This window comes from Eublepharis macularius, chromosome 6, assembly GCF_028583425.1.
Source record: "Eublepharis macularius isolate TG4126 chromosome 6, MPM_Emac_v1.0, whole genome shotgun sequence".
Taxonomy (NCBI): domain Eukaryota; kingdom Metazoa; phylum Chordata; class Lepidosauria; order Squamata; family Eublepharidae; genus Eublepharis; species Eublepharis macularius.
The window spans coordinates 21,264,179-21,286,183 of record NC_072795.1 but is presented as its reverse complement, the minus strand read 5'-3'; the positions used below and the strand labels follow the sequence as shown (position 1 = coordinate 21,286,183).

Genomic DNA, 22,005 nt, shown 5'->3' with positions numbered 1-22,005 from the left:
CCAGCACGTGGCTGATGGCCTCGGAGGCTCATCCTGTCTTGTAATACTTTCATGCTTCTCTCGCACTTGCTGAGCCTCTTCCTGTTATGGAGTTTTATCAAAAAGGAACAAGAACCCTTGAATAAGTTCCAGAATGGCTGCGCAGAAGTTTAAAAATAGATTTTTAAAAAATATATTCCTGAGTAGAGGGCTAGGGTAATAGTGGAAAGGTAAGAAATGTGAGGATTTTGAATTCAGGAGGAAAAAACCTAAGGCAGGATAAAAGAGAAGTTCATAAAATTGTGCATGGCTTGAAGAAAGTAGATACAAAGAACTTTTCCTCCCTCTCCTTGGAATGCTAGAACTTGGGGACACCTAACAAAGTTTTTGGGCTAAGGATTCAAAACAGGCAAAACAATGTGCTTCTTTAACAAACAATTTGTTAACTTGTGGAACTTACTGCCACAAGATGTAGCAATGGAATTCACTGTCATTGGATGGAGTAAGGTCTGCTAACTCAGATTAGGTAGCTTAATGGAGGACAGGTTCATCAGTTAGCGAAGATGGCTAAAAGGAACCTCCATGTTCAGAGGCAGTTACCTTTCACTGTTAGTTGCTGGGGGAGAGAGGCAGAGTGCAAGAATGGGGAGGTTGGGATCTGATGGTAGGATTTCCAGGGCTGTCTGGTTGGCCACTGCGTGAAACAATCTGCTGATCAATGTGGACTTTTGTATGATCCAGCAAGACTCTTCTCAAAACAGAAAAGGGTTCTCTGTGTAAAGTACATATGGGGGGCATAGATCAGTGGAAGGAGAGATACAAGACAGAAGCCATTCGGATGAGGGCAGCAAGAATTAGGCAGCTAAACTGACCCTCCCTCTTTATAGTCTTTTCACAGACTGGGCAGGCTTAAAAGAGAAAGCAAAAAGCCCCACCTGTTACCTACAGCTCCTAGTTAAAACCATTTGGGCATATCGCTAATGATCTCCAACCCAGTTTAAACAAGGATACAGTCATCTGACATTCAGAAACCTGTGGAGGAACATTTCAGTCTACCGGGACATCCTGCGGCCAACCTGAAATTCAACATTTTTCAGCAAAGAAAAGGGAGATTCCAGTGAGAAATTGCTGAATTAGAATTTATCAATAGGTTTAAATCTACTGAACAGAGGCCTCACAAATCTGACGTTTTTCTTACCCTCTAAAGAACATTTACGCAGCATCTCCCAAGGTGGGGCAGAAGCTGGGGACCCAGACTTACAGGGGGGCTCACGGCCACTGCTCCTCCAACATCTTCCCATAAGCCCTCCCACCACCTGGCCACATGGACTGCCCAGCATCTGGGGAAAAGAGCATGCAGCTGGGAGCGTGGGTGTTGGGAGGGCTCACAAGCAGGTAAACTGACATATGGGTGGCTGGTGGGGGAGGGCAGGAGGGGGGGGCGTGGGAGTAGGAAGTGGCAGTGGTCATTCCCAAAACCTGGAACTGGCCCTGCATTCAAGTAGTGTATTATACCTTGTTTGGATTTTTGCATAGAAACGTTGCAAATTCTTGCAATTCATGGTCTTTTAAATAGTTCACATTTTTTCTTACTCCCTTCTATTCACACCACACACACACACACACACACACACAGAGAGAGAGAGAGAGAGAGAGAGAGAGGGAGAGAGAGAGTGCACCAAATGAAGCATCTTATAAAGTAGGCTCTAGCTAATAAAAGATTATTGCTGCAATATACCTGTTACTGTTTAAGGATCAGCAAACTCCTTTCTGTTTAAAATGGAATGCAGGGTGCTCCCTATATGTAAAGGTAAAAGGTAAAGGCAGTCCCCTGTGCAAGCACCAAGTCATTACTGACCCATGGGGGGACGTTGCATCATGATGTTTTCTTGGCAGACTATTTAGGGGGTGGTTTGCCATTGCCTTCCCCAGTCATCTACACTCTACCCCCAGGAAACTGGGTACTCATTTTACCGACCTCGGATGGATGGAAGGCTGATTCAACCTTCCGCTGGGATCGAACTAAGGTCGAGAGCAGAGCTTGGGCTGCAGGACTGCAGCTTACCACTCTGCGCCACGGGGCTCCCCATATGTATTGTCTTATTCCATGCAATTGCAGACCTTCCTTATTTGCAGGACTGAATATCATGCCTTCTATGGTTTTAGAAGGAAGATTGTTGAATAGGTCTTCTTCTGATAGGATTTGCCCTTGTGATCTTAAATGGGATTGATACAGCTTTACATGTCTTGCTTCAATGTCACTTTTCTGAAAATATCAGACACTACTATATTAAGCCACTTATTTCTGATCAATCACCCCCTTACACCTCGGAAACATTGTTTTTATTTGCTTAAAGATAATGACCCTAAGATCACTTTGGCAACAGCAAAATTAGTTTCAGTCCTTTTATTCCTTCCATCTCAAAAACGATTAAAAACTTTTTGCTGCAAGATTTGTTAAACAATGATCTTCTACAGAAAGGAAAGGAAAGGAACACAGGGTGTGTTGCAGTCTAAATTGGACAAGGTGTTCTCTTTAACAGGACTGTCGTTCCCACATTGAACCACTAGATGGTGGTAGTTGCATTTAACTTGATGAAGCTCAGACGCTCCAGGCACATTCAGCCACACTCTGGGTGAGCTCCTCAAGGCAGCAAAGGGATAACCTTGGATTGTCGCTTCCTTAAGAATTTGCTGTGGATGCCGAAAAGGCACTCAAAATGATACTTAATCACTCAGCCTGTCGCATTCCAACAGTTCATCCCAATTCCAACATCAGCCCAATGGTCATCCACTCCAAGTGTATGATGAAGCGAGCTCTGACTCACAAAAGCTTATACTGGAATCAATTTTGTTAATCTTCAAAGTGCCCCATTGTACTCCTCTTTCACTGTGCTGCAACTGAGTAACAAGGCTACCTACCCCCCCTTGGACTTGTCCCAAAAGTGTGTTACGGTTTCATAATTTACTCCATTTCCTCTGGAATATCACAATCAACTGCTGCCGCCTTCCAATTAAGACATTTGCAGATAAGCATCCCAGGTCTGCCCCTCCGACAGCATAACACTGCAGTGCCATGGCTAACTTCTTAGCCCAATGTCCCCCCCCCCCCACGCATGTAATAGAGAAACCAGAAAGTGGCTGCTGTCCAACTAAAATGTGGGCAGATAAGAATCAGCCTTCCAAGGACCAAGATCCATCTGAAGATTCCATGAACAGTCCAACCAAAAGTCCACCTAAGCCAGTACCATCTCGTTGGTTGTGGATGCTCACCGCTTCTGGCCTTTCTCAGCCCCATTGACTGAGATCCTTTCAACTGGTGATGCAGGACAGGGGGCTGTGATGCTTGTCCTACAGAAGGCCCCAAGTTCAATCCCTAGCCTCTCCAGTAGTAGGTGATGTGGAAGACCTCTACCCAAGACCCTGGGCAGCCACTGGATGGACCAATGGTCTCATTTGGTATAAGGCAGCTCCGCATGTAAAAATGGCACCTTCTGCATGCAAAGGACAGGCTCAGTCACTGAACCAGGGCCCCACTCCGTTTCTGGTTCACATGGACAGTCAGACCAGCAGGTCATCTCAGCACTGGGTTTTTCATATGCATTTCATTACTCGAAATGTTTTTTTTCAATGGGAGATTCTCTACTCTCTAAATTTAACTGTATGCACATTTATTGGGATCCAGTTATTGCTTATTTTAGAATTAATAATGTTATACCAAATCGTTCCGATTATAAGATACGGATGTCCACTTGAATAAGTTTATTCTATCTCCTATAAATATTGGATTTTGAAATTTGTATATGTTGGTATTAGATAAGGACTCATATCAAAACTATTAGTACTCTATTGTGTAACTACTTTATTTTCTGGTTTTGGGTACTTCAGGTTGAATGTTGGTCTACTGAGTTATAAGCCTACCTCACATTCTATTGGTCTTTTTTTTCAATGCTTGACTTGTAATTGTAATGTTTGGCAGAATTTCCAAAGTTAATGAAGTTTTTTTTACATATATATACATACATATATATACATATATACACATACATACATACATACATATACACATACACACACACATAATATATATATACATACATACATACACATATACATATACATATACATATACATATACATATACATATACATATACATATACATATACATATACATATATATGAGAGAGACCAGCAGGCCATCTCAGCACTGGGTTTTTCATATGGTGCAACCTGAGATTCTGGAAAACCACCTCCACGGAACACCTTAATGATCGGTATAGCATATATGGCGAGGTTACCACACCCACCTCTAGCCTTACCAGCAGCCAGAGCTAAAACACTGGTTTGAGAACCACAGTACTACTTACCTGCGTTGGCAGCAGCTCTCTGGGCTTACCTGCCATGGCTCCTCCACTCTACCTGTAATCAATTTCCCCCCTTCCTCCTTACAGAGCTGAAGTAACCCCAGAGCCACACACACTACAGAATAGTAAAGAGTCCAGTAGGACCTCAAAGACTAACCAACTTTATTATAGCATAAGATTTTGAGAACCACAACTCTTTACTCTTTTGCAATTACAGACTAACACGGCTAACTCCTCTGGCTCTATGACACTCTACAGAGTTACATACTTCTAAAACCCAGTTACTTCGGTGAACTTAAAAGGGGTGCAATTCTGTTTAGGACTGCACTGTAAGAGTCCCAGTGCCCCTTCCAAGCTGTGAACTAGAAGCCCAATTTATTACTGCAACATGCCAAAGAGATTCCATTCTCCAGGACGTACTCGTGATCAGGAGGTAGAAACAAGAGCCACATCATGCAGAGATGCAGCAGGCAACCTCCTCTGTTTTGGGCTTTTAAATGCTCTTATTTCTCACGATGCACTAGCAGTTCTCTACTGTTTTGAGAATTAAGGACCTAGAAATGATCAGCTTCTAAACACTGGCGAGCAACTCATTTATAAAGGGCTGACCCCCTGCAGTTGCCCAATAGGGACTATACCTCTGACAACACCTGCATCTCCCCACCATGAGGCATAACTGCTAATCTTTAAGTGGCTTCCTGAAGCCAAAGTCTCATTTATAAAAGGTAACCACGGAGCAACAGAAGGGCAGCATGTGTCACTGGAGGGAACAAGAATGCGCATGAAAATCAGGGAGAAGTTACAGTCGCTGGCAGAGTAGAGGTTACGGCCTCTCTTGCACAGACCTATCAACGAAACTGGCAGATGTGTTTGCTCAGGCAAGAGGGGAGAACTGAAAGAGCTCTTGAATGTGGCAATGTCACTTATCTGTAAGGACAACTTTTGTGCTTCGTTGTTATGTTTACAGTAGAAAGGCGGGATCAGCGGAAGAGGCAAGAGGATATGAATGCCTTAACTCTCACTAGACTAACAGTCACAGAGGAAGATTTATTATCATTGGCTGCTCTAAAAAAATTCCTCTCTCTTATTTCTTGCAGGTCTCTACAAACGAATGTTTACAGATATTAAAGTCCCCAAACATAAACAAGTTGTTGAGCTTGGGCAAATAATGACTGAAATAAAAGGAGCTCGACCGTGATCCTTGAGAGACCAAATCTGGCAACGGCTTTCCCCTGTGGGATTTCCGCAAGGAGCGGAGCGCGCCTCATTACCAACGGTTGTTTTGCCAATGGATCCCAGTGGGAGTGATGTGGAGCTGAAATGGCGAAGGGGAAGGATGCAAGATGAAAAGGATTAGAAGGCAAATAAGCAAAGCAGTGGCTGGGGAATTGCGGAAAAGGCATTTATATGGAATAGCCAACATGTCACAATCATATGGCTTTCCACTCTCTTTTGCACTTCCACACTTCCTTCTTAATTACTTTGCTTCCATAATATTTGCAGGACAAATCCCATCTTGTTGCTATCAGTTGGGCACATGAAATGGCAGGCAGGAGGAGGAGTCCTGGGTTATTGGCAAAGCATATACTTGCCATGCCTTAAGTCCCCTCCCTTCAATCCCCAGCATCTCCAATTAAAAAAAAAATAGGTAGGAGGTGATGTGAAAGGCCTCTGCCCGAGCTCCTGGAGAGCTGCTGCTCTGTGGAGTACCCTGGGTCTGGAGTAAAAGGAAAAGAGTGCTGTGTTGAAGTCAGAACACCTAAGTGTTGAAGTAAGATCTATGAAAGAACCTTGTTTAAGTAAATTAAGTCTGAAACTACCAACCTCTCACTTCTACTTGTGAAATATTCCGTTCAACAAACAAAATTTACCGTAGCTTCCTTTTCCCCTGCCTATCCACATATCAAACCTGCTTGTTGAATAAACCTACTGTTAATGTTTTGAATTTTATTTAGTCTCTAGTGCTATTTCATTTTAAAGGAGATGAGGGATTCTGCTTTTCTCCTACTTAATCTTGGGCTGGGATATAAACCAAATATAAATATGTTTTTGAAGTATGGGACAAAGAAATTCTATGGTACACCCAAATACATGCTACCAAAGGCTTCCCAGCCCCAACAAACAACCTCGTCGGTTTTGGAGGGAAAATCTGCTTCTCAGTGGGGGGAGCGAGGGGGCAGGCATGCTATAGCATAATTAATAATTCAGCATATAAAATGACATTATTAGGCATTTTTGTGAAATTTAAAAGTCTAAATGACTTAAGTCTTCCACAAGCAAGAATGCAAATATACCTAATCCCAAAGAGAGATGGAGTTATGAATTGCTATACCCTATGCCACCGAGTTCTTTTTCCATCTGAGAGGGGTCCGTGGAGGCTGTTCCCACCCACTCCTGCTCTACTTGGTCAACTGCTGTCACCGTCCCCAACTCCACCTTGCTACATTTACATATAATGCAGGGCTTCCCGACAGCCTGCAACCCCCTCCCTTTTACAGGGCTCCCCTTTCCTTTTTCCAGCTGCACTGTATCCCTGCAGCATAGCTCACGGAAGAAATTTTTTAAAAGTCTTTAGAGGGCTGAAGGTGGGTGGTTGGTAGTGTGGAGCTTAGTTCTGTTCTCCCACCCCCCCCTCCTGCCAACTCTATCATGGCTACAGAGAAGCGTCCAATGGATGTTTCACCCACAGCGACCCTGCAGTTCCCCCTGTACTTCTAAGAAAATGATGTCTATACTTTCTCCAGAGTAAAAGGGGGAGAAAAACCCAGGAGCCAGAAGAGCTGAGTCCAGACTGCATGCGACATCATCTGGATGTTGCCTTTTCCTGCAGGGGCTTTGGGCTCTCCATGCAGGGCAAAATCCCCTTGCATAAGCAGCCTACGTATTTAAGACAACTTACTAACTTGCAGCACACGTATCTTAAAAAGCGCAGTTCCCCAGTATCTGAAAACTTACAGCTTCTCCTGTCTATTATTTAAAAGCTATAGTAAATAGGAAAAACTGTCCCTGCGAGATGGAACATTTTTTGCAAATCTAGACAGGCACTGGTGCTCTAGTCCAGCACCATCACCCAGGCTGACGCACAAAGCTGCTTTGTGTCAGTTCAGACTATTGGTCCAACTAGCTCATTACTCCTTTTTGAATGGCAGCCATTGCACAGATCTTGGGCTGGGTTTCTTTTTTCCTCCTAGTACTACTAACACCGGAGATCAGGGCTTTTTTTTCCAGCTGGAACGCGGTGGAATGGAGTTCTGGAACCTCTTGAAAATGGTCACATGGCTGGTGGCCCCGCCCCCTGAGGGGACCGAGCGGTGTGGAGGGCAATCTAAACTCCCTCTGTCTGGAGATCAGGGGGTGGGGCCACCAGCCATGTGACCATTTTCTCTGAGGGCAACCCACTAAGTTCCACCACCTCTTTTCCCAGAAAAAAAGCCCTGACAGAGACCATTTAGCTGGTATCTTGGGCATGCAAAATAGGTACTCTCACATTGCATATGCACACCTACATCTAACAAAGATGTGTCCTGTCATTCAGTTTATGAACAGGCAATATAGAGGCCTGTGGGACAAAACAATATGGATCTTTCCTCAGCCTCTTAGCCACAGATTCCACATTGGATTTATGGGAACATTACCACTATATGGGTGATTTTTTTTTCTTAAAAAGGAATGTAAACATGAATGCATGCATAATTATAGCACTATTTCAAGTCATTCGTATTTAGGAGCCCTGTTATTACAAAGCAACTTATTTTGTACTTCTTAACCACAAAGCTGTTCATCAGTGAATACAAAATTCAAACTGACGCACCGTTTACTTTCTCATTCTCATCGCTCACAATCTACTCACTCAATAGAGATGACAACAGCATCCAGAGATTCAGCCATAATTGAGCAAAGATTGTTATAGAAGCTTCCTCCTGGAATTAGAGAAAACCAACACACAGTAAGAAATAAGCCAGCATACTTGAAAGGCACAAAATGTGTAGTCATATGAGCCTTATCAAAAGTCTTGGAGCAAATGTTAAAAAGCAAATTGTAGTCATCCTAACGCTATCACAATTTTACAAAAAAAACAACAGGATCGGCTGCTTTGCATGCCTAGATTTTAAGCCTCAGGCAATATTGCCATCTTGAGCTTCCTGCACCTTACCATACACATGCCTTCACTACTGTGGTAAAATTTATCCTGTAAACCAGATGATCAGCAATTTGGCCAGCACCCCACTCTACGAGCCACTGCTGATTAATGTTATGGTGCTGTATTTTTCTAAAAAAATGTAACCACCAAATGTGTTTCTAGATGAAGGCTCAAGTGAGGTGTTCCATGGTGGGCTTTTGGGTTGGTGGGGGGGTTAACACTCCAAAAGTAGTGAAGAGTAGTGGTCAATAGTGTTAGACTAGGAGTAGGGAAGTTAGATTCTAAGCTCCATTCAGCCACAAACTTGATGACTTTTTGAGAACGGTGGGCTAAATATATTTTAAGTAAATAAACAACTCAGCTCTAGAAATGGGCATGAACCAAAATACGAACCAAAGTTTGTCATGAACCAGACCATTCTTTGGTTCGCGAACCAGTGGTTCACTGGAGCTCATTTTTTATGAACTGTGACAAACCGCTATGATCTTTAGAGTGGTTCGTCTGGTTTGTTTTTTGGTTCACCACAGCAGACAGCTTGGCACTGATCGATCTGTTACCTAGGCAACAGGGGGGATGGGCTTTCTGCAGACCTTCTGCAGTCCCGGAAGTGACGAACCAAAGGAACCAGTTCACGAACTGGGCAAGTTCATGGTGGTTCGTGGATCATCAAACATGACAAACCATGAACCGCAATGAACTGCCATTTTCCCGGTTTGTGCCCGCCTCTACTCAGCTCTCTCTTAGGATCTGTTTGTTACATTGGTTATAGGTCTTTACCAGGGCCGGAAGATCTTCCCTACTGAAACGCAGATTTTTTTCACACCTGTGGAGGCCTGATTTGGATCAAGCCTGCTGGGAGAAGAAGCTTGAGCATTTCCTTCATCCCATGCTGTTCCTCCACTGGGGGGAACTTATGTGTAGCCCGAGGTAAGTTCTCCACTGGAGCAAACAGCATCTCCCCATGGCTATTTCAAGTCAGGAAAACGGCACAGTGGCTGCAGGGCTCAACCCCTTCTCAATTCCCAATTCATACCACAGACCCCACATATTTAAGAATCTAAGTTTCAGCAGGGAAGGGGTCTGCTTGACAGGACGCAGGGCTGACACAAGGTAACCCCATAAACAGAGTGATGTCTAGTCGTCCTCAAAACAAACGCTGTTGAGAGGGTAAAATGGAGGGTGGGGGTTGTATGCCACTCTGAGCCCCTTGGTGGAAGGGAGAGAGAAAAATGATAAATGAGAGTAATTCCTCTCTTAAATATTTGTTATAACAGCAGCAGCAGCAGCAACATTTGATTTATATACCGTCCTTCAGGACAACTTAATGCCCGCTCAGAGGGGTTTACAAACTATGTTATTATTATCCCCACAACAATAATTTCCCTGGGTGGGGTTGAGAGAGCTCCTAGAAGCTGTGACTGACCCACCTGGCTTCAAGTGGAGGAGTGGGGAATCAAACCCGGCTCTCCAGATTAGAGTCTCGCGCTCTTAACCACTACACCAAAGTGGTGTAGTGCTTTCTTGAACAAGGTAATGGTGATTTGAGTAATTTATGCATAAGCCACTTGCACAATATAGAATATTTTCTTCACTGATACATCTTCTTTCTCCCCAATGCGGAACAAAAGTGGTTTACATCTTCTCCTTCATTTTATCCTCACAACACCCCTGTGGGGTAGGTTAGGCTGAGACAGTATGACTGGTCCAAGGACACCCAGCAAACTTGCATGGCAGAGCTGGGATCTGTACCTGGGTCTCTCAAATCCTAGTCTGTGGCTTTAACCACTACAGCATGTGGGCTGTGTTCTATGTACACAATGATTCCTTTATTTTGTATTAATAACAAAGACATTTTTAAAAAAATCAGGAACAGGAAGAAATAGGCGAGAGATGGAGTGCGCAAAACAGGAACACAAAGAAGGTTTTTAGAAAAGAAAACCTCTTCAACAAACACACTTGTACTGGACAAGGCCCATCCTCCTCCATGGATGTACACCACACTGCGCCAGAGAGTCTTCTCTTCCTTCGCATGAGGTCTGTACAGCCTGACCTCCACGCCGTCAAACTGTGTATCTGTTATCTTCACCCGTTCCGCTTGCTGGGGATTCAGCTTGTCAAATGTGCCAATTATAAAGTTCAGAAGCCTCAAGTGATGCCCAAGTCCCAAATAATGACCCAGGTTGCACTGGGGGAAAAAAACAAGAAGAAAAGGATTTAGAAGACGGAGGGGGGAAATCCCATGTAAACATTAGCTCTGAAATTAGAATATGCAATCTCAGGTGTAAGGTGTTTCTCTAATTGCCAAGATAAAAGAATGTGTGTGTGTGTAAAAAAGCTCAGTCAAATCTTATTGCTCATTGCTCATTATCTGCCTGCACCATCAGAACAGATTATAACAGAGCAGAGGTTCAAGGATCAAATTCTCATTCCCAATCCAAGCTAGGGCTGCAGACACAAGCAATTTATCTTTTCCTGATGGAGGGAAATGTGTCATCTTAGTTGCTTCTGTTTTAGTCTCAAGATTCACCACCTAAGTTGAAGAGCAACTTAGGAGATGATAGGGAAAGGCACATGACATAATTGCAACATAATTAAACATCTTTCCAAATACTACTTCTTCATTGATCACAGACACAACTGCCCGTCTTCAGAGAAGCTCAGGGTGATGGGAATAGATAGAGCATGCAACTGGGTCCAAGAAACTGGACTCCAAAACGTTGTTAGGCTCTTTTAGAAAGGACATATTGCACTTTCTGAATACATTTTGGCAATTCTGCAGCAGCTAGTTCAGACACAACACAGGGTCTCCCGAGAGATCGGAAGTGGGTGATGGGATGGTATGTTCTTTCCCCTCTCTGGCATGACTTTTCCCCGGCTGATCTTAGGCAACACCATGTGCTATAGTTAAACCAGGATTCCTGCTTCACAGGACTCTTAACCAACTTGCAACTTTATGTAGGATAGATGTTAAAGAAATAACTATGGCTAAAGGTGCGGACAGGACAGAGGGGTAGTATTCATTTTTGGAAAGGAGTGTATAATCTCACGTCTAATTGTTAAGTGTGATTATTTCATTGGATTCAAACATCTTGCTAAGCTACAGTTTGCCAGCAATGGGCACCAATATCGGCTGCTTTCACACATGTTGGATAATGCAATTTGGAAAACATCTGCAACTAAGTTTTGCTGTGCAGGAAAATCCAGTTGCAAACAACTGATCATGTACATTGAGAGTGCATTATTCAATGTGTGTTCATTTGCCTATAAGTAATATTGAAAACAACTTACAAATGACAGATAGAAAGCAGAACTAAACATATATCCCTTTTAAATATCACTTCAGGGTAAGATCACACTAGCAGCAAAAAGGAACAGGCAAGACTATATGTGTTATAGCATAATACAAATTCAGTACACACACTAACCTCTATTAGAGAGTGAGAAAAGTTACTGGTTAAATGACAGAGGCAGCCAACAGCTTTCAGCAGGGCTTTTTTTCTGGAAAAGAGGTGGCGGAACTCAGTGGGTTGCCCTTGGAGAAAATGGTCACATGGCTGGTGGCCCCGCCCCCTGATCTCCAGACAGAGGACAATCAAAACTCCCCTCTGTCTGGAGATCAGGGGGTGTGGCCACCAGCCGTGTGACCATTTTCAAGAGGTTCTGGAACTCCGTTCCACCGCGTTCCAGCTGAAAAAAAGCCCTGGCTTTCAGTAAGACCAACTCACCCTGACAGGGTTGGCCCAAGCTAGCTCAGTCTCTGCCAGATCGTAGAAGCTAAGTTGGGTCAGCCCTGGTTAGTCCTTCGGGAGACCACCAAGGAAGTCCAGGGTCACTGGAGGCAGGGCAATGCCAACCATCTCTGATAATGCCTTTCACCTTAAAACTCTGTGGGGGTTGCTGTAAGGCAGTTACAAATTGACAGCACTTTACACACACACATCAAACCTCAGGCCTATTTTTTGAAACATGAGATTAAGCGGCAATACAGCACCTGAGCCCTATACTTTGGACTGCAGATGGGGTTGCACGATTGCTTATCTATGCCAATAGAGTTGCCAAGAGAAAAATGACCTGTCCCTTTGACAGAGGGCTTAATGTGTGGCAATGGGCAGCAGAAACTTTTCACTGCATGGAGGTAAATAACATTCCATTCAACCTCTAATCAAGAGGCAAGGCATTTTTTTTTCTCCAACTGGCTGGCAACCATAAGCAGTGTCACATTTCCTCCACCCAAGAAGCCCAATTTCCGGTTAACAGAAATCTAGTATATAAAAGGGAGAACGTATGATACGTCTGCTCGCAGAAGTTTCTGACATTTTAACAAGAATCTTAAATCTTAAAAAAAAAAATCACATTCCGTACTAAACAGTCACAGAAAGCATGAACTTAAACTTTGGTAGGACATTTCTATTTATATCACGGCCATTTCCACACACGAATAATGAACTTTCAATGCACTTTCGTAATCCTTTAGAAGTGGATTTTTTGTTCCACACATGGAAAATCAGTTTCAAATCTTCACTAAAGTGTATTGAAAGTGGATTATCCAACGTGTGTGGAAGCAGCCCATCACTTGCATGCAGATCAGCAAAGCACCTTCAATAATGGGCTAATTAACTTTCCTGTCTGGAATTCCTGAGAGATTGTCACTTGAGAGCCATTTGTTGGAATTTGTGTTTTTCTAAGGATTGTAACTATTTTAATGCCTCTTGCTCAAAGAAGTGGGGTGTAACTGGATACCAGGAATATTTGAAAGAGGTCTGCATCTAACACAGACTGGACCAGGACCTTAACACCATTTCTCGAAGCATTTTTCATTCCCTAATTTTTTTGGTAACATCCATCCTGAAGAAGAGTTCTGGAGAACTCGAAACCTTGCACACACTGTTAAGTGCCATTTGGTTAGTCCTAATAAAAGGCGTGATATGAACTGATTTTTCAGATGTCACTTTTTCTGCCAGCCACTGTAACTGTTCTGGTGACTAAAATCCTTTTCCTTTTTGCACTGAATATTCAGCCGGATGAAATAAGAAGATAGCCACAGATGGTCCACACTGAAATCCCCAAATAAAAGAGATGGAAAAGTCTTTATTAAGAACACTGTGTTGTACACTGTGCCATCTTAAAAGGCATGGCATGGTTTTCAGCTTGACAAAGGGCTGCAATCCTCAAGATACTTCCCTGGAAGTAAGTCCAACTCAATAAGATGGGGCTTAATTCTGAGTAGGCCTGCTTAAGATTCCTCCCGAGGAAAGGTTTCCAGGCTGCAGGTGGGGTCTGGAGATCTCCAGGAATTTCAACTGATCTCCAGGTGACAGAGATCAGTTCCCCTGGAGAAAATGGCTGCTTTAGAGAGTGGACTCTATGACATTATATATCCTGCTGAGGTCCCTCCCTTCCCCAAACCCCACCCTTTCTAGGCTCTGCCTCCCAAATCTCCAAGTATTCCCAACCTGGAGCTGGCAACCGCATAAGGAGTTCTAAAGACTTTGAAAAGCTGCTCATTGTTTTGTGATGCATACTTCCTATAATACTTTGGTTGGTCCTAACAAAAGAGGCATCATGCAAGGGTTGTTTTATTTTAAAGCATTTCCATCCTACCCCTTCAGCTTTTTTTTTTTGCAAACTGTCTGTAGATCAGTGCCACTGCTTACAACTTTAGCTGATTTCTTGACATTCAGCAGTTCAAAGGAAAAGAATGCCCACAGTAATGCATGCAGGTGCATGCAGGGAAATGCACCTTTTGAACTCATGGAAAGTGTCTGAAGAGGAGGGGGAGGGAGTAGAAATGCATAAGGGAGGGGAGAATAGGACAGAGAAGAGAACCTTTAACAGAGATTTGGTAATGGATAGTAGGCACTATGACAAAAACAAAAACACATTTTTTTTAAATAACAGCCTTTTAGTGCTCGTGACAACTCAATCCTAGTTGCATTAAATCTACAAGTCTGCCTGAAGTTTTTTTTTTAAGTCATGCATAATGGGAATAAATCCAGTGAACAAAATTCTTCCAGTCTAGGACAATTCACACAAATACCAGGAGCTCTTTGAATCTAGGCTACTGGAGCATTCTTGAAGAAAAAAAGGGGGGGGAGGGTATACACTTCCTCACTAGAAACACATCAAGGGGAAAAAAGGAAGTGAACCAAGGCACAACCAGGAGTCTAAATTCAATTATAATTGTGTATATCCACTGCCAAAATAATCAAAGGTGAACTCATGGACTCTTACTGGAGCATTCTGTCAACTTTTATCCGGATTCAAGGTCACTACCAAAAAAACTAGGGTAAAAGCTGTTGGAATGTTCCAGTTAGATCCATAAAACCAATTTGGCTTCGCACCAGGAGATGCCTGATGACAGGACAAACCGTGGCAGAACCCACGCAAAAGGGACGGGTGAAAAGGGACGCGGCATGTAATGAAGCAGAAATCCTATGCGCAGTTATACTTGTCTCAGTGAACACAGCGGGGCCTACTTCTTTTTTTGTTCTTTTTATTGTTAAAGACAAAGACAGTAACAGTGCATAAAAAAGACTAACAGAATTTATAACTGCACATTGAAACTAGAAAATATTGCTCCTCTCCATCTCCTTACTTACTTTATATTCAGCATTTTATATTCAACATTTTAAAATATTAATTTCCTAACGAGTCTGCTTCCATAAAAACTATTCTTAGTTTTTCTTAATTACCAGCTACATAGCCAAAAAGGACTTTCCATTTTTCCTGAAATTCTAAGATTGGCTAAATTAACTTCCTATAATACACCATAGACGCATATTCACACAATTCGTTCATCCGCTCAGACACATACGGACAAGAATCTGCCTTCCATGTTGTTGCAAGTATTACCCTCACCACTGTCACCGTATATTTAAAAAGTTCGCTATGTGCTTTTGTAATATTACTAGGTAAGATATTTAAAAACAATTTTAGGATTCAGCACAAAGCGAAACTTTAATATCTGTTGCATCTCTTCTTGAATTTGTGGGATCTACTTCTGAGTAGACATGCAAGGCTCATTTCTCTATTGTAGCCAATTTGTGATGATGCTCGAATAACACAGACACTAAACCAACCACATGTAACAGTTACATATGAGCATATATCCCGAGGAGTTAGTCTGTAGTTGCAAAATAGTAGAGTCCAGTAGCACCTTTAAGACTAACCAACTTTATTGTAGCATCAGCTTTCAAGAACCACAGCTCTCTTCATCAGATGCATCTGACAAAGAAAGCTGTGGTTCTTGAAAGCTTATGCTACAATAAGGTCATTAGTCTTAAAGGTGCTACTGGACTCTTTACTATATAAGTATATGAAGCTGCCTTATACTGAATCAGCCCATGAAGGTCAGCCTTGTCTATTCAGACAGACAGTGGCTCTTCGGGGTCTCAGGCAGAGGTCTATCATGTCACATGCTACCTGCTCCTTTTAAACAGCTATGCAGGGGATTAAACCTGGGACCTTCTGCATGCCAAGCAGGTGCTCTGCCACTGTGCTACAGCCCCATCCCCCAACAGTTAAGCTGGCATATAAGCTCCTAGCACAGTGCACAAGTCTTCAGTTCACACCAGTTAGACATCAGACTGCAGGCACCTGGGCCAACTGCAGCTAAGTCATGGCTTAGGTTGAATACAGCACTCTCTTTGTGCTATAATAATGATTTGTGATTGGGTTTTGCCAACCCAGATTGCCTTCTTGCAACAAACGATGTTGTGTGGATTTATTTTGAGAGTTCTCTTAAGGGGAATAATCCCCATAAACATAGGTGGAGAATCCCAGTTACCCCATCTCATTTGTCTCCTTTAAGCTAATTCCCCCAACTAATTAGGAGACTGCCTATCTACACCCGTGTTTGTTCCATGTCAGCAAGGGGACACCTTTGCTTGGTACGGAGCCTTCACGTATACATCCTATTTGGGTAACACATCAACTTCGCTAGGCATCCTTTCTAGTATTACGGGAAAGTAAGAAAAGGTTTTTCCCCACCCACTTTCTTCACTTCATGTATAACTTTTATGTCTATCATGTCCTTCTCCTTTTTATCTTTTTTTCCTTAGGCTGAAAAGCCTCAGACTCATAAGCCTTCTCTCATAAGAAAGGTGCTCCAATTCCTTAAACATTTGGGCGTCCCTCTTCCACACATCAAGGCCACAGCCAGAAATCTGCCTCTCCCCCTCAAGAGAGTAAAATCTTGCTGGTGAGCACACCTAAAGTTTGTGGGCACCTGTATTTGACCTGCCAAGTCTTAACACGTATTTGCTGTAGGTAACAAACATTCAAAAGAATGCAGAAAGGTGAGTCAAAATTAAAAAGCAGATAAAGGCACCCCACAAGTTTATATACCTGTCCTGAAAAACATAATGTCTCAAGGTTTTAACCATGGCCGTCGTCACATGGGCATCTCTTCCGTTAAATTTACAGCATATAGCGTCCTACCTGTTATCGGCACAGTAACGTTTCTTTGGGTCACCTAACGGCTCTTCGCGCCACCAGCTGTCCACACCGAAGCACTCTGTTCTGTTCTCTCTAACCGTGCAGAAGCAGCTCCTCCCCCCTTTTTTTATTATTCTGGTGTTTAATTCCGCTATAACGGAATAACAGCATATAAACATTCCGTTAGAGCAAAACATTACGACCCTTTTGTTTTTCCAACTTTGAAATTATATAAATAGCCCTTTGCCCGCAGAAAACTCCCTGTCTGACGTGATCCCCATCGCTGAAGACTCTGCCATGGCGATTGAGTCATTTTAACTTCAGCAGAAAGTTTGCATTGCGTTATGGCGTTATAAGGACATAATAAAATTTTAAAAAGGGGAGTCTCAGGAAGAAACGGATTCTGAGATTGAAGGGAGGGCATAGGACGTTGCGAGGCGAAATACATCGATGTGAGGCATTCACACTGAGGCACAAAATAGCGCGACTATCAAGCACAAAGCAGAAGAGAGAAAATCGCTACAGTGTTGGAATAAGGTGGGTGTTTGCCGGGAAATAGCGCCATTTTAGCACTAAATAAAAGCCCGTGTGACGACGGCCCATATCTCCTACATTGTCGAGATTAAGCACACTCTCAGACAAGTGCCTGGAAATGTCTTCAGAAAAACCAAGAGGTTTTTGCAAGATCTTCTAGTTGCTAGAAAACTGGGGCAGTTCACCGGCTAACTGTCTGAGCCCATGTTTGCTCAGAACAAAATCCCTTCTCTGCAGGCTCTCAAGCAGCAAGGGGTTGACTGGAAGAGTTTCAAGGTCAGCAGGTGGGGAAATTTCAGTGGGTCCAATCCACTGTGAAGTTTCCCTCTTCAAGACTCCTTACAACAATTAGAACCAAGCTTCCCTTTGCTCCCATGTATTGTTTATTTATACCTCACTTTCCTCCCCAGTAGAGGCCCAAAGCAGCTTACAACATTCTTCCCTCCTCCAGGTTCTCCTCACAACAACCCTGTGAGGTAGATTTTGGTAACAAAGAGCCTGGTCCAGAGTCACGGTGCAACCTGTCATGGCTGAGTGGGGACTTGAAACACAGTCTCCTAGATAAGAGTCAGATACCCTAACCACTGTGCATGCTGGCTCCTCAATGGGTCTTGCACACACACACTTCACAGAAAGTACAATGGTTAGAAACCCATGAAAATTCAGGATTGTTAAACTCTTCCAGTATGGCATAGTGGTTGGAATCCAGGATTAGGTCTGGGGAACACTGGGTTCAAATCTCCACTCAGGGCCAAGCTACAAGTGATGAATGACACAGGTTGGACACTTGTCAGCTTCCCTCAAGTTTTGATGGGAAATGTAGGCATCCTGGTCTTGCAGCTTGGCTCTCGGGCTGCTGTCCAATGGACTTTTCAACTGTCACTTGTCCAACATTCCGCCAAGCTGCCTACATTTCCCATCAAACTTGAGGGAAGCTGGCAAAAGTCCAACCTGTGTCATTCGTCACTTGTAGTTTGGCCCTCAGTCATGAAGTGCACTGGGTGAATTTGGACCAGTTATGCTCTTAGCTTAACCTACCTTACTGGGTTATAAAGAGGATTAAATGGAGACAGGGAGAATCACGTGCAATAAAAAATGGAGGAAAAGAGAAGTAAAGTGTGCCCCCAAGCTTCTTCTAGGAAAGGTAGGATAAAAATGTGATACATTTCTTATAATTTGGAAATTTAAAATCTTCCAAACACCATGAAATGATGGTTGTTGTGGATTTTCCGGGCTGTATCGCTGTGGTCTTGGCATTGTAGTTCCTGATGTTTCGCCAGTAGCCGTGACTGGCATCTTCAGAGGTGTAGTACCGAAAGACAGAGATCTTTGACACTGAGAGATCTCTTTCGGTGCTACACCTCTGAAGATGCCAGTCACAGCTGCTGGCGAAACGTCAGGAACTACAATGCCAAGACTACGGTAATACAGCCCAGAAAATCCACAACAACCATTGTTCTCCGGCCGTGAAAGCCTTCGACAATATATCACCATGAAATGGTTTCCAACCACCAGAGACTTTACTAAATTGTTTAAACAAACCTACCGGTTATTATGTGAAAGGTCTAATATGTGAAATAAAAGGCTTAGGGGAGTAAAAATTAAGAGGATTTTGTACAATTTTGTAAAATTAGAATATTTAGGCGAAACTGGGAGGTTTTTGTCTGCAGCTCAACCCCGAAGGGAGAATACATTGAGGGAAAAACAGTAGTGAGCTCAAAATATATTCAGAAATAGGTGAAAGTTCAATAGCCTTATTTAAAGGAAACATAAAACCAGCTGGTAGTGTCCATGGGCAGAAGGGTTGGGCATACAGAGTCCGAACCATATCAATTATTTGCAAGATTTCCAAAACAGAAAGGGGAACTACTTGTACAGTAGCTGTCAAAGATCTTAAATTAACATTTTAGACACTAAAACGCAAGAGAACTTTCACCTAAGCAACACTGCAGCACCTGTTTCAAACGGAAGCAAAAATGGCATGAATTTTTCAACTGAAAAGAAACCACAGAAAAAATCTAGCACAATGGTTCCATGGGCGAATTTCCTGCACTGGAGCCACGCCAACATCTATCTTCCCAACATAATATATTGGCAACCCTATTTGCTTAGGACAAAATAACCTATGCACTTGTACCTTGGGCGCAATTTTCTGTTCTTGGAAGTTTGTGAGTACAAACTAATTCCAGTAAATCCACACCACAGCATTTATACAGCACAAGAAACTCAAGTTAGTTTCTAACCAGGATTTATTTATGTCATTTATGTCATTCTCTGTATAAGAAGGATAGAGAAATGGAAGAGGGAACAAGGTGTGCATAGTGAATGCGTTCGCTAGCAGACTTGTGGAAAGCTCTGCTCTAAGTTTAAGGAATACATCAAAAACTTTTATTTCATAGGATTTGTCTCTGTGCTGCTTAACTGGTATTTTCATTCCTGGTATTCTTCCTAATTTCTAGGAAACAGTGAAACTTGGCAACATTCCTGGGAGAGGGGGTAGAATTAGCTCAGGATCAGGGCTTGGAACGCGGTAGAACGGAGTTCCGGAACATCTTGAAAATGGTCACATGGCTGTGACATGGTCACATGGTCTTCAGACAGAGGGGAGTTTCGATTGCTCTCCGCAGCACGGCGCGCAATCTAAACTCCCCTCTGTCTGGAGATCAGGGGGCGGGGCCACCAGCCATGTGACCATTTTCTCCAAGGGCAACCCACTGAATTCCACCACCTCTTTTCCCAGAAAAAAAGCCCTGTTCAGGATAATTTTCATTACTCAGAAGTATCACTCATGAAAGAAAAAGTTGGTGACTTCTGACTTAAAGCATTTGTTTAGCGAAACTGTAGCAAGCAGAAATACTTGATAACAACTGTAATTAGATAACTGTTCTAAAGTAACCAATTCCTATGCTACTGTAAATTACAGCGAACACAAATACAAATGTCAAAGAACTCCTTGTGGGTTTTATGATGAACTCATGGATATGGTTACCAACTGCCTGCAGAAAAATGTCTAGTCCTTTTAATAGAGGATTAGAATAATAAAATCATAGCGTGGGAAGGACTCTCCAGGGTCATCTAGTCCGCCCCCTGCACAATACAGGAAATTCACAACTACCTCCCCTCGCACACCCCCAGTGACCCCTGCTCCATGTCCAGAAGATGGCAAAAAAATCTTCAGAATCCTTGGCCAAACTGACCAGGAGAAAATTGCTTCCTGACCCCAAAGCAGCGATCAGCATTACCCTGGGCGTGTAAGAACGGGCCACAAAAAATAAGCACTGATTTAACACTTAAGGGAATGTCATTTACCAAGTGATGTTATTTACCCTGTGGCACTAAATGCTTAAAAAGCCCATTTCCATGTATTATACCTCTATTTAAAGGAGCAGGACTTTTTTTTCAGACGCTCAAGGACACTTTAAAGCTGAGGCAGAGACCAAGGCTCAGCGTCAAACTACAAATGACATTGGCTACAGCTCCATCCCATGGCTGCTGACTCCCATTTTAGAAGCATTTGTAGTTCTTTTAAAGCTGTTGCACGGCCTTGGTCCAGGGAGCACATGCAGTGGCCCCAGAAGCTTTTCTCCCCTGGGCCTTTTCAGGTGCCAGAACAGCCCCCCATTGCTGCTTTGGCACCTGAAAAAGTGCTGGGGAGGGGAGAAAAATAAGAGCTTCTGGGGCTGCCATGCAATGTGCACTCTCGGTGATAGCAAAACGTGTCTTGCACCAGTTCAGCCCCTGGTATCTGTAGCTAAAAGGGTCTCCTGGAAGCAACATCAATCCCATATACCTTGATACCTAATTTTAGATCACACACACACAGAATAGATATACATATATGTATATACTTATATATATGGAGAGTATTTTAAATAAACAATTCTAGACAGCTTAACATAATGAACAGATGCAAATGCATCCATCATTCATTTAGGAGACAGTTTAGTGCTTACGTAAGTTTGGGTAAATTATACACACAACTCTGCCTTTGAAGCAGGATGTTCTATGTCACGAATGATAACTTAGTCTCCTTTTCTACATTGGATTTTCTTTATGCAAACGGGCAGCTGGAAGCTTTTCATAGCAGAGTTAAACCACATCCCATTAAACTTCTATTAAACTGACAGGGCTTTTTTCCTCCAGGCAGTTGGCAGCCCTTGCCTGGCACCATCAAGCATCAGTGGTAGCCAATCTGCCCTTCTCATACCTGCTACTATGGACATCCAGACTTCTATGTAACTCTTAAGGGTATATAAACTATCTAGGGTGGGCAGGATGGAATCCAGCAGGTGTGTCAACCTTCTTGCTAGACTGAATGAAAGTTGTATCAATTAATACTCTTGTGTAATTTAGTATGTGGACACATCAACCCTATATATGTATTTGCCAGAAAGGGAAAAAAGCTGCTAGTAATATGTATCTGGAAAAGGACGTTCGTATAGATAGATCTAGACAATGGCTTCGGGCACACTGAGCTTTAAGGGGAGCAAATGAGGCCTCAGGCACGAATAGAGAAAATTGGTTATAATTTGATCCTTAGGTACTAGTG

General features: G+C 43.0%; 1 protein-coding gene across 2 annotated transcripts in view; it reads right to left on the bottom strand.

Moving 5' to 3' along the window:
* NCEH1 (neutral cholesterol ester hydrolase 1) overlaps positions 1-22,005 on the bottom strand; it is a 37,737-nt gene that overhangs the window by 5,269 nt on the left and 10,463 nt on the right. For both annotated transcript variants that reach the window (XM_054982113.1, XM_054982114.1), the window contains exons 2-3: positions 10,443-10,671; positions 8,196-8,265 (exon numbers count right to left, since the gene is read on the bottom strand). In XM_054982113.1, the coding sequence (XP_054838088.1) occupies positions 8,196-8,265; positions 10,443-10,671 (299 nt within the window). The remainder of the gene's footprint in view (positions 1-8,195; positions 8,266-10,442; positions 10,672-22,005) is intronic.